Below are 13,016 nucleotides of genomic sequence, written 5' to 3'. Positions count from 1 at the left end.
ACAAACTAAAATTCCTCTTTCATTTTCCAGCCAATACAGATAATAAGCACATAATTATAGAAGCTGATGTACTGTACATACTTCAATTGAATGCTCTAAATCCAAACCTATGTTGTAACCAAAATGTTTGACCAATAGTGATGGATGACACATCATGCATTGCATTCCCTTATTGCAAAACTTCTATTGAAATAACTCGTCATCTGAAATTACTGAACATTGTAAGAGGCTATTTTTTGAACATGCACTTGATAATATGATTACTTAATGTTAACAACATAAATCAAGTAATTTGTTTCAATAATTGACTAAATGAAATAATAAATCTTTAACCCTTTGTAATATATCCATAACTGCCTGTGGATGCCATGCAACTAAAAGTGTTGTAAAAATTTGCAGTGGGTGTGGCTTTGCAACTGTTGTACATAATATGTACAATTCAACACAACAGCAATTATAATAAATATATCTTTACAAAAATTCTATTCTTTATATTCTTTGCTCTTTCTTAATCTTTGCACAAATTTCGATTCATTTTGAATGGACCGATGCATTTATTTTTGAAAACGAAATTTTTCTCACGTGTATCGTCACATTGCTTCGTCACCACTAAAGCATGAGAAAATTTAATTCTTCCAAATTTGCAATAACTAAAATTTTTCTTTATTTCATAATTGTTCCATTCAATTATCATGACAAATGCCTTTATTTGGTAATACTATTACATGTTTTTAAGTTATAAAGCTTTAAATTTATGAATTTGACATCATTATGCAACTTGCCGAATTTTTTATGATCTCTTATTATTTGCGATTCCTTCATTTCTCATATAGACAATCAGCCACAAACTATGTTGCAAAAAAAAAAAAATAATAATAATAATAATAATAATAATAAAATTATGGTAATCCAATCTGACAAAAACTAACTGTTTAATCTTAAAACATTTTTCTAAGTAGGACAAAACAATAACTTTGTAACTTGATTGATTTCTAACCAAGGAAGTGATTTTTATTGGGGTAATAAAACACTTTATGGTTTGTTTACTTTACAAATGGGTGGGACTCGCCACTCTCTTTTCACCCTCCCCAAAAGTAATAAAGTTTTACTATCCAGACCTTGAAAGAAACCTATCGATCTTCAATTACAAAACACACCTGATGTCAGTCAGTGGAACAGCGAGTTGAAATTTGATGCATTTAATTTTCTGCATTTTTGGATCAAATTACATTTAAACAATTACCAAAAGTGAATTTTTTTCAACCCACAAGTATTTTATATTGTTAGACAGTACACAAAATTCAGAATTTGAAGATTTAGTCATAGTTTTTGATGCAATTTTACAATTTGAATATAACATTTTAGTAGCCTGTCATCTCCGATATGCAAGCAATACTGTTCATTGAGTAAACATGAGCAACTAAAGGTTAAAATGTCTCAAGATTAAATTTTTCTAATAAACATTTGATTTTTAAGTCTCTTTCCTATTTTATTTTACATAAGAACTATTATTATAATTTCATAACAGTTTTTAAAGCTTAGTTATTGTTGTAAATCAGGATTATCTATGGCCAGGCTACTTTTCATCCAGAATGCACCAGACCGGCAGATAGTAAAAAGTTCTATATGCTGTTTATGCTGAGAATATTAGAATTTTTATAAACTATATACCGAGAATACTCCTGTTTACCTTATATAATTTATACTGAGAATTTAGTGTATAGAACTTTTTTACTGAGAAATTGCTATTACATAGTACCAGCAGTTTTTCAGTAAAAATTTCTATATGTTCAATCATCATATATGTGTTACAGTAGTAATTTCTTTTAGAAAAAGAGCACTGCCTATGAATGAAATTTAATTAAATAGAATTAACTTAAAACTAAAATTTTCAATCATTACATCGACTTTAATTAAAAAACAATAATAAATAAATCTACTTTACTTACCCTAATCTTTTAGCTTCATATGGATATAATGCTTTTGCACAAGGAAGAGGTTGAATAACCTACATAATGCAATATGATTTTAAAATTTTCATGTGACATGTTTTATAAATATAAATAAACAATACATTATTAACACTTTTATCTTAATTTACTATTGTACTCATTCATAATATTCTGAAAAACAAATTATACAAACTGCACGTAATGAAAATGATACGAGTCAAATTCTAACATTTATTTATTCATTCATAAATTTACAGTTCTAACCATCCCAAAGCCTGATACCTTGATACACAACCAAATGATTGCCTTATCGGGCTATAAATATGCTATTATTAATGATTGGATACTAAATAACTTGATATTAGAGGTAGATGTTAGGTGCCGTCACTTATCTAAATTAATAATTATAATTTTTAATAATTTATTAAATCATTTAGAACCCCCTGGAAGAAAAGATCTAGCCTGAAGCAGGACGTGAACCCACAACCTCCACTACAGTGTGATGCACTTGCTAGTTGTGACGCCCAGCCCTCTGAGCAATTCTTTGCTTAAATGGTTATAAATTAAATGGTTATATGTAAAGTTTAAATATGTATTTAAACTTTACATATAACCATTTAATTATATTATTTAATAAATTATAATTATTAATTTAGGTAAGAGATGGCACCTAACACCTCCCTCTGATATAAAATTACTTAGTATCTAATCATTAATAATAACGTTTTTATAGCCTGATTAATTAAGGCAATCATTTGGTTGAATTTACAGTTTGAATATTTATGTATATGAATAGTCAATTTATGTTAATACTTAGATTATTTTACATTTTCAAGTTTATTAAGATAAGCATGTTTGCTTGTTAGAGAGTAAGTGTAACTTAAGATTAAAGTAGTTTTTTTTAACGGGAAGCTTACAATTTTAAAAATATTCAACTACAATACATTATCTTGTTAACAATAAATAAATAAATAAATTCTATTGAAATTCTTAATAAATATATAAAATTTATTAAGAACGTCAACTATTTTTTTTATTCACTTTTTCAATAATTTTGTATTTTTGTCAATTAATACACGATGTTGAAAGTATTCAATGATATACAGAACTTTAAAGTTAAGAAATATTCCTCCTAACTCCAAAGTTTTCTATAAAAGACACAAAGAAAAAAATAGAATATAAATAAAGGAAAAAACAAGTTCTGAAACACAGAGAAGGGAAAAAAAAGTTGTACAGAAACTGTAAGAAATTTCGATTTTTTTGAAATGTGAAACTAAATTCTAAACATTGTTCTAAGTTAGAAAGCGTTAAAGTTTCGGCAAAAGCATTTCTCATGATAATGTCAGAATTCATAAATGAATTTTTTTCTAATATAATATTAGTAAAATCTGTATTGTTACTGCAAGTTTATATAATTATGTAAATATTGTTACTTCTACTATTAATTAAGGGTAGAAGTGACAATTACAGAATACAATAACCGGTACTTTTCGTATTCATTCAAATAGTATTAAAGCGTTTAATAAAAATCACCTGTTTTATATGGGCCCTTAAATCTGATGATGCAGAATGCTGTAACTGATTAGTAGGAAGTGATGTCTTTGGTCCTTGAAATATCATTGCTTCGGTCTTAGTATGTGTGCTATTAGCAGATGATACATTTTTATTTAATGCAGCAGTGCTCTTAATGCCCTCTAATAATCGTATTAGCAATATGTTACATGGAAGATCTTCAACTTTCGTTTCGACAAGAATCCTACATTCGGGACATCTTAGTTCCTTGTGGCAACTTACAATATCTTCTAGACATCGTTTGCAGAAAGTATGTTGACAAGGTAAAACTTTACTAGTACTGTCAAGCTGTTCAAGACAAACTGAACATTCCAATAAATCATTTAGAAAAGCTTCATCCATTCTTGATAATCTGGATTTGAAGATTTTTGGCAGCTTTTAGCAATATTTTAAGCACATATATTCCTANCCTGTTTAAATTTATTATTTACGTAAAATAAGTAATCCACTTTTAGTTATAGTTAGAGCTTTTTATGGCTCTCAGTTATAAGAGCTGTATACATCTAACGCAGTAATTATAAAATTTACGTACAAAAATATAAGAGGTACTCGAGAAACAACTAATGGGCTAATGGGGTACATCAACAAAAAAGGTTGAGAACCACTGATTTAGTGCATACCCGACATAGTATATGTCGAAAAAGATTGCCATAAAACTTTTTGAAATAATTACTCACATCTCCCACACATTCAAATGGCTGTAGCAATTTTTAAAGCTTTGTGTCCATTGACACTTTTGATCAGATAGTCAAAAAGTATAGCATATTAAAATTTTAGCCAATTTCACTGAGGGTCAAAGCCATAAGAATTGTGAAGAATCCTTTAAGGATGTAAAAACTGTAGATTGATGGCATTTCTTGTACACATTTTAACTTTAAAGCTATACGTCAACCAAAGCCGAATATTATTGGGCCAGAAAAGCTATTTCTGGCCCGATAATATTTGGCTTTGGTTGACGTATAAGCTTTAGAACATATCGGGTCTAGTAAGGATGTTTGATCATTTTAACTTTTCTAAGAAAAATCACTATTATAATGCAAGATTTGACAATCACAAATACGTAAATGACTTCACACATTTAAAAACCCTATTTTCTGATTTGATGCTCTATATTTGTCGTCAATAATTCAGAGAAATATTCTTTCTGCAGCAATTGAAATGCCAAACTTAGTAAGGTTGAAAATTAGAAAACATTAATAAATAATTTGTTTATTTTAAAAAAATATATTTTTTATCAATCAGTTAACTAAAAACTAATTTTAATTTTTAATAACATCTGTCATTTTAAATTTATTTACTTTTTCGGAGAACTTAAAAAAAGGCTCAATTTCTCTTTTCATCCGTCAATACACTTAACTGCATTTCGTTTTTGTATATTTTGTTTTGCTGAATGAATAAATCATTTGCTTTGATTGATTGATTATGTAAGACGAGAGAGATTGTTTTGAACAAATTTAAATTATACCAAAGTCTTGAAAAGTATGTTCAATTATTAAGTTTTTTAAATCATCTCTTACCTAGGAAAAATATATGTAAAGGTTGCACAGTAAAAGTTAATGAGCACTCAATGCCATCATACCCTTAAACAAAGAGTGCCAAACAAAAAAAAAATGCTAGCAAGGGCTCTTGATTGACTTTCCCAGTACAGTTAAGGAGATCATTAGAAAGTTTGACAATTTTCAATTATACTTATACAATGATATCTGTGCACTTACCAATGTGAAGTAGCTGATGTAACATCACCAGTATTAGAAATTAATACAATAGGAAGCACTTTCAGTGAAGTAAAACAAGAAGCAGAAACTTAAAACTAATACCTCGCATTCCGAAACAGAACATATTGTTTAAATCGCTTTAAACTGGAACTGAGCTTTTGCTGCTAAGTATTGGAACTGTTTGTTAAGATCCCTCCGACAGATAACATTCTAATAAAATTGATCTTTTTTTTACATTTGACAAATTAAATTTATCCCCAGAATTTAATAATAATCATATAGCAACCAAAATTAGACAGACTACAGTAATTTTTGCCATTTGAAACATCAGGTACGGATGGCAAAAAGTAGGAATCCTCTTTCAATAATTTGTCAACAGTCAACAAAACAAATGGTGCATTTTCTAATTTTTTCTTTTATTTTATCGCACATTATAAAACTTAGATATAAATAAATGTTAATATGAGTAAAAGTCATATTCGGTTTGTAAGACATTCGCTTTAGTGCAAGGCTTTTGATATCCTGCAGGATCAAAACATAGTCCAGATTCCACATACGAATGCAAATTCCCATTTTTATATATCTGCCAACATTCAAAACAGTATAAATAAAAAAAAAAAAACCACATTAGAATTATTTCCATAGGTACAGTACATGTGCTACATCAACATATTATTTTGTACGTGTATCATTGTACAAAGATTTATCTATATCTTTTGATCCTTGAGTGATAGGAAAATTTTATTACTATCTTCTTTAACTGGATGTTTTCTTAAAAACTCCAGCAGTTTATAACACTAATTTTTATTGTCTAAATAATAATATTTATTTTTATTTAGACAGTAAAGGTTAATGTTATAAACTGCTAAATTTTTGGTTTTTTGAGTGTGTTTAAGAGTGTATATTAGTTAGGTGCCATCTCTTATTAATATTAATAAGAGATGGCGCCTAACGCTTACCTCTAGTGCCAAATTGATTACATAATTTATTTAATAATTAGCACTAAACGAGCCCGATAGATTTTCGGCAGTCTGTTGGTATGTAGCTGTATTTAAGAGAATTTGAAGGCGATTTTTGAAATCAGGAAAATTTTTTTTTTATGAGAATTAAATATTTTAATGCCAAAAACCTAAAAAATTTCTGTTTGGTTAGGAAGTGCAACTATTACCGAAATATTTAATACTTATTTAATTATCTCAAACTTCCAATTGGTGGAGACTTATCAAACTGTATTGGAGCATCAGAACAATTGAGATCACATCATTAAAGGGCTAATTTTATTCGTGGAATGCATTTCGACCATACATAGACCCTCTTCGGCCACTTTTATATTGATACCTACAATATTGCACACCTACATTACATTTAATTGTTTATTTTGTTTGTTTTGTTAAGGTAAAACAATGCAACACTTGTGCAATCTGCCTAGGGGGATGCCTTCCAGGAGGTCTTTTTAAGGGTAACTGGCCCCTATTCAGGCATTACAGACGTGGAGAAAACCTAGAAAACTCCAAGTGGCCAGCCCGTCCTGGCCAGGCGCAAACCCACAACCGAACTCCCAGTGTTCATGGAACGGAACCACTTGGCCACTGGTGTGCCAATATTACATTTAAAGTTGGATGTTAAATATGTATGACTGAAATACATTCCACAAATAATATTAGTCTTTTAATGATGTGATCTCAATTATTTTGTTGCTTCAATACAACTTGATAAGCCTGCTATATCTCCAACAATTAGAAGTTCAAGATAATTAAGTAATTTATTGGAGGCAAAAAGCTTATAATTAAGTAACTATACTCATTTATATTTTATACTCAAATATCATACTTAATTAAAATATAAAAGATTTAATTTTTAAAGACCTTAGATACTAAAGAACATTTTTCTGATTAGTATATTACAGATTTATATATATATATATATATTTTTAGTTGATCCAAAGTGAAAATTTCCTTTTCGAAAACTTTAAAACATTCCTAAAAAAGTGGATTCAACATTTTAAATAAATAATTTTTGAATTTGAACAAAATCTTTAAATCGAATAAAACCAAACTTAGAAACGGTTTTAAAATATTTCCAATCCATAAATTATAAACGATTTTAATTTAAATATGGAAGCAATTACTCGTAAAAGATATTATTACAATAATGCTTCCTATCTTTTTCCTCCCAAACTAAAATTTTATAGGGGGGAAAAAAAACAAATTCACAACAAGATTATTTGAAAAGCCATTTGCTGAATTTTAAATTAGTATAAAAAATTGATACTCTCAAATATTTTGACATTAATAAATAACAATTTACTTTGCAGCAGAAAAACTGAATAATATATTACAATCGTTTCATATCCTATCTTATTTAAATTTTAAACTAAAAAAAAATATATACATATTCTGTAATCATTCAAATAAATAAAATATATTTAAAAATTAAAATAATATTATACTTAAAGCCATTTAAAATTAATCAACAACAAGCTAGCAACTCAAAACAACTAAATAAGTAATAAGCAATTGAAAAGTGCAAAAGTTGCAAAAATAAAAAAAAAAAACNGAATAGAATAGTTTTAGATTTTTTCCTGCTAATAACATTAAGATGCTACACATCAGACATCATGAACAAAACTTTTTCTGAAGATATACTTTCTGGCAAAAAAAAAAATGAAGAAAAATCTTCTTGAATAAATCAAGTGATTGTAATATTATTTGTTTCATCTAGCTTTTTACAATAAATGATACAGGAAAAATTTAGTTGATCTGCAAGAACATCTATCAATAAGTAAGAAATATAACAAGTTAACAACAACAAAATAAATATTATTGCTCACTATTTGTTTCTGAATTATTTCTATATATCATTTTTGTATTAAACTTTTAGGAGGCACAACGTTTACAGGTTTACATTTTTTTTTAAAAATCTTTTATGATAGCATTATTTATTTTATTCAAATAAAATAAATAAAATTGTAGAAATAAGTATATCACAGAAATCCTTGTTAAATCTTGTTCAGTTTCTTTTTATGTTGTCAGTAGACACTGTAACAAGGACTGTTTCAAAGTAGAAGCGTGCTTCAATTTTTTGCATTTCCTACATAAAAAGATGCTTTTGCATCTGCATCTACAAGTATTTTCTTTCATATGACATCTATTTTAATAATTTTTATAGTAATAGTAATAAAAAAAAGTTTCAAAACAATAAAAAATAAGAAAATAGGCCTGCTTTTCCCAAAAGAAAGAGAATACCTCTATTTACTCTTTTACTGCAAGTCAACAAAATATTTTATCACCATTGAAAACTAATTCAGAGTATGGTTTTATCCATGTGTTTACTTTAAACATAATCTTCAATTAATTGTATATAAAGGATAATACCAGAAATGTATGAGACTTTTTCTTTGTTTCATCTGAACACTAAGATGCAATCAATTACCAAAGTAAAAACAAAAAACTGTTAACTGTACGAAGAAAAATGATTCAATTTTCCAATATATCTACAAAATAACTTTATACAGTATTTTTAAAAAAGAATAGTATTCTTTAATGAAGATTTTTTTTGATAAAAAAAAATCTAATAATATTTTAATATAATAAATATAAATAAATGTTTACAGTAATATAAATAAATATATTTTTATTTTTTAATGTTTTTCAATATTTTTTCAATAAACTTTTCCTTTTATGACACCAAATTGATTTGTCGTTCATATTCCACGTACAAATTACTCATTCACTTTCAGATACGAAAATGTTCGTATCTGGAACCAAAATAGGAAATGAGTATCATATTTTAAATTTCTTTTATAGTTTGTTCTATAATACCCAATCAACGTGTCATTCTCATTCCCGACACCCAGTAATCAATTATAACAGCTACTTACTATGGGAATAGTCGTATTGGCAAAAGACGACAGAAAACATTACGCAAGTTATGTTGTAGATGGTGCCTGTTGTTCGATTGCCAAATACAAGATAATTCATAATTGGCAGTCTACATGTTAAAACAGTACATTGTTACATATTTGACTACTTAAAATGTTTTAAAAAGGTTGGAGACAATAGGATTTACAGATATTTTTAAAATTATACACAATATATTTAAAAAATGAATAAATATGCATAAAAATATATATTTTTTTCTCTAAAATAAGTCAAAGAATGCAAATTATGCAAACAATACTTGTATTCAATTGCTTGTGCCTTTCATTAAACCGAAATAACTACTATGAATTGCAGAATACCTTGGTAGAGGAATAAAAAGACTACAGGAAACAATGATGAGATATGATGTTATTGCAACATGTATAACTCATTCCAGAAAAGTTTTCATTCTATGATTAAAAAAAAAATCTTGACCTACTGCTAGAATTATTAAGCAAAATGTCAGTACAATATTTCATAAACTAGTTCTGTAAAGTGTGGGAAATAAATATAACAACAGATACTTGATTGCTTGCTGTTCTCTCGATTGGTTGTATGTTCCTTTGAACCAAGCATAAAATTGCTATTGAGAACTTATCACACTCCTCTTGATGGAAAAAGTGGATTTTAATTTTCTATTTTTTACAAAGAATGTGCATTTCAGGCCATATGCCCTTCTTCAGTCCTTATTATGTATAATGTATAATTAATAAAACTAAAAATTTAATTAATGGTGACTACTGGAATAACTAATTGTTAAAAATGTGGGACATATGACCCAAAATGCATATATACTTTGTAAAAAAAATAGAAAATTAAAATTCACTTTTTCCATCAAGAGGAGTGTTCCTGTGTGATAAATTCTCAATAGCAATTTTATGCTTGGTTCAAGGAGCATACAACATAATAATAGATGTTGCAGCAATATCTAATTAGAATTAATAACAAAAACTTGGTTCAGTACTTTTCAATTAAAAACTTACAACTTAAGAACATTCAACAGAATGAATGATAGTGAGATACTTTCAAAAAATGTTTCACTATGAAATAAAATTGAGTGCTTTTCTACGTAACTCCAAATTACAAAGAACAAAACTTTATTTTAATATTTAATATATGATTACATTTCTTTCATATATCATTAATTAGCATATTAATTTTGTTAATTAATTCTCGGAATTAACATTCAACACATTTAAGACTAAAATAAAATAAAATCAAATCAAAGAAAAATTTTTTCGAGAACATTTTAAAATTAAATTTAAATCCCGTTTTCATTTTATAATCTAGTTAAATAAGCAATAAAATAATAAATATTTAAAAACTAAATACAATTACATGTTCCGAATAAAATATAATTTATATTTTAATAAGCAATGTAATTTTATTTATAATTTTCACTTTAATGTTATTTTTCTTTTGTGTAAATTATTATTATTAGATTAAAATTTATTTCGCAGTACTTTCAAAGTATCGGTGATGTGTGTATTAGTATAAATCGGATAAATACTTTAATTATATTAAAAATAAAAAAATATTAAATAAGTAAACCGATTAATTTTTTATTATGTTTTTATACTTCTGAATTTTGCAGTTATAATCTTTAATATGTTACAAACATTTTCAATTAAATTATAATTTTATTAACGTTGATATAGAAAAAATAGTAACAATTCTTATAGATTTAAACCTTAAAAAAAAAAAAAACCCATTAAATTATGATAACTATAATGAAAGTTTCTATAAACTGAAAGAAATTATCATTTAATCTCATAATTTAATATTAAAATTGAATGATTTGTTAAAATTGTTATAAAATAAGCAATAAAATTTATTTTGAATATTAAAAATGTCAATGACTCTAAAATCCAGACATGTTTTATTTTCAAACTGTCTGGATTTCAGAAAATCAATTAAATAAAAATATCATAACATCGTATCGTAGATTTTCCTACTAGAATTGTAAATTATTAATAAATTGTCCGTATTCATTTTCTGTAAGAGAAATACTTTATTCATATGACAAATATAATAAGCATGCATGTTTTATTTAAATACTTATATGAAAATTTCTACTGCAAGAATATGTTTATATGGACAGATATATGAATTGATTAGTAGAGTGTACTTTTAGTAACAATATACAGATTTCTACTAATGAATTTACATTCAAATACAGCAAGCAATTAAAATCATTTTGTTATAACGTTCTTGAGCAAAGATAAAAGTACATTTATAATCATTTACAGTTATTATTGTTGAGTTCTCTTTATAAACATTAAAATTAATTCCATGAGGCGAGAAATAAACGCTGGAGGTTGCAAACATAATCCAATAAGAATATTATCAACCAAATTCTTTTCTTGAAATCTGATTAATATAATTTGTATTCATTATATTTTTGCATATATTCACATTAACAACATGAAAGATATCATTTAATGTTGAAGTAAACAAACAAGCCCTGTTTGCATTCACCATTTCAAATTTACACAGCAGTACCTATAAGTCGTTTTTGAGCTGCATGTGGTAGGAAGTGTTCCTTACAATTTTTCCATTTGCAAACATTTATTCTTTATTACTTATCTTTACTTATCTGCAATGATGAGAATTTAGCCATCGTCCTCATACCATTCACTACTACTACAACCATCATCCCTCACTGATCTCCAAAATAGGATAAATAATTATCTTACTTGTTTTCATTATTCTTTCTTAAAAATTATATGTATAGCTCATATATATTTCAATCATTTTCAAATTAGAAGAGTTTTGAGTCTATATTTAGAAGTTTGACAGTTTTGTGACAAGAAATATGCTGTAGAAACTTAACTCTTGTTTATATCGTTCAGCCTATAATAAAATCGGTTTCATTATATGTCGTTTCACTTAAACTCACAATTTCCAAAAACAATTAAGTGAGGATGAGGACTTCCTACAATATGAACCATATAACAATAATCGGATCATTAAACATCAAGAAATTTTTGATCCGTACAGAAAATGTATACAGTATTTACTTTATCAAGAACATTGCCTTTTGCTTTTGACATGTGATTTCTTTTTAATACATTAACACTTGTATCCCTTTATTTTTCAATTTATGGCACTTAAACTATTGAATAANTTATTGAATTATGATAAAAATTTTCATTAAAAAAAATATTTAAATTTTAAAAACACTATGACAAGAGCTCAAAGTTAATATATTAATTAATGAGATGTTATTAAAAAACCCTTTTATATTATTAGTTATCATAAAAAGATAAAAAAAGAGCCTTAATTATGAGGGTAGAGAGACGTTTTTAAAAATATTGTAAATGCTAATAACAAAATTTTCATTATATGTCATTTCATCAAATCCAACTCTTGAGCAGAGTTAGACTTAATGAAATGACATATGATCTCCCCACTCCTTCAGTTCTATACTCCAAAATTTAATAGCATCAATGCCTCTTATAAAGAAGTTATCATGCTAAATTTTATTCATTAATCTTTATCATATTCTGAAATATTAATGAAATAGACACCAACACATATATACAAGATTCCTCCCCCTATTTTAATTTCTTTGGTTTCGGGGGGTGTCAAAATGTTGAGATTTGTAAAAAGCCAGAAGGTAAAATTTCATATGATTTACAAGTTTTCCTGTGTTATATTATAAAAGCCAGGAAAATATCATCACTAAACAAAGAAGTCTTGCCCTTACAAGTTTCTAGGAGAAATAAGATATGCATAACACACAAAGAAAGCAAGGAATATAAAAGGACAGAAGACCACGTTGACCAGAGAGACTTCTGACAGAAGACATTTCATACAATATCAATGAGAAGACATGACAGCAAACAAAATACTTA

General features: G+C 26.8%; 1 protein-coding gene across 1 annotated transcript in view; it reads right to left on the bottom strand.

The window, feature by feature from the left end:
• Positions 1–13,016, bottom strand: part of LOC111636533 (SH3 domain-containing RING finger protein 3-like) — a 47,017-nt gene that overhangs the window by 14,811 nt on the left and 19,190 nt on the right. Inside the window, exons 2-3 of the mRNA XM_023381814.1 lie at positions 3,486–3,929; positions 1,950–2,008 (exon numbers count right to left, since the gene is read on the bottom strand). Coding sequence (XP_023237582.1) covers positions 1,950–2,008; positions 3,486–3,866 — 440 coding nt within the window. The 5' untranslated portion in view covers positions 3,867–3,929. The remainder of the gene's footprint in view (positions 1–1,949; positions 2,009–3,485; positions 3,930–13,016) is intronic.

This window comes from Centruroides sculpturatus, unplaced genomic scaffold (assembly GCF_000671375.1).
Source record: "Centruroides sculpturatus isolate CEXI.00-Female unplaced genomic scaffold, Cexi_2.0 scaffold996, whole genome shotgun sequence".
NCBI lineage: Eukaryota > Metazoa > Arthropoda > Arachnida > Scorpiones > Buthidae > Centruroides > Centruroides sculpturatus.
Note: the sequence above shows the minus strand (reverse complement) of the source record. Positions and strands in the feature narration are given on the sequence as shown.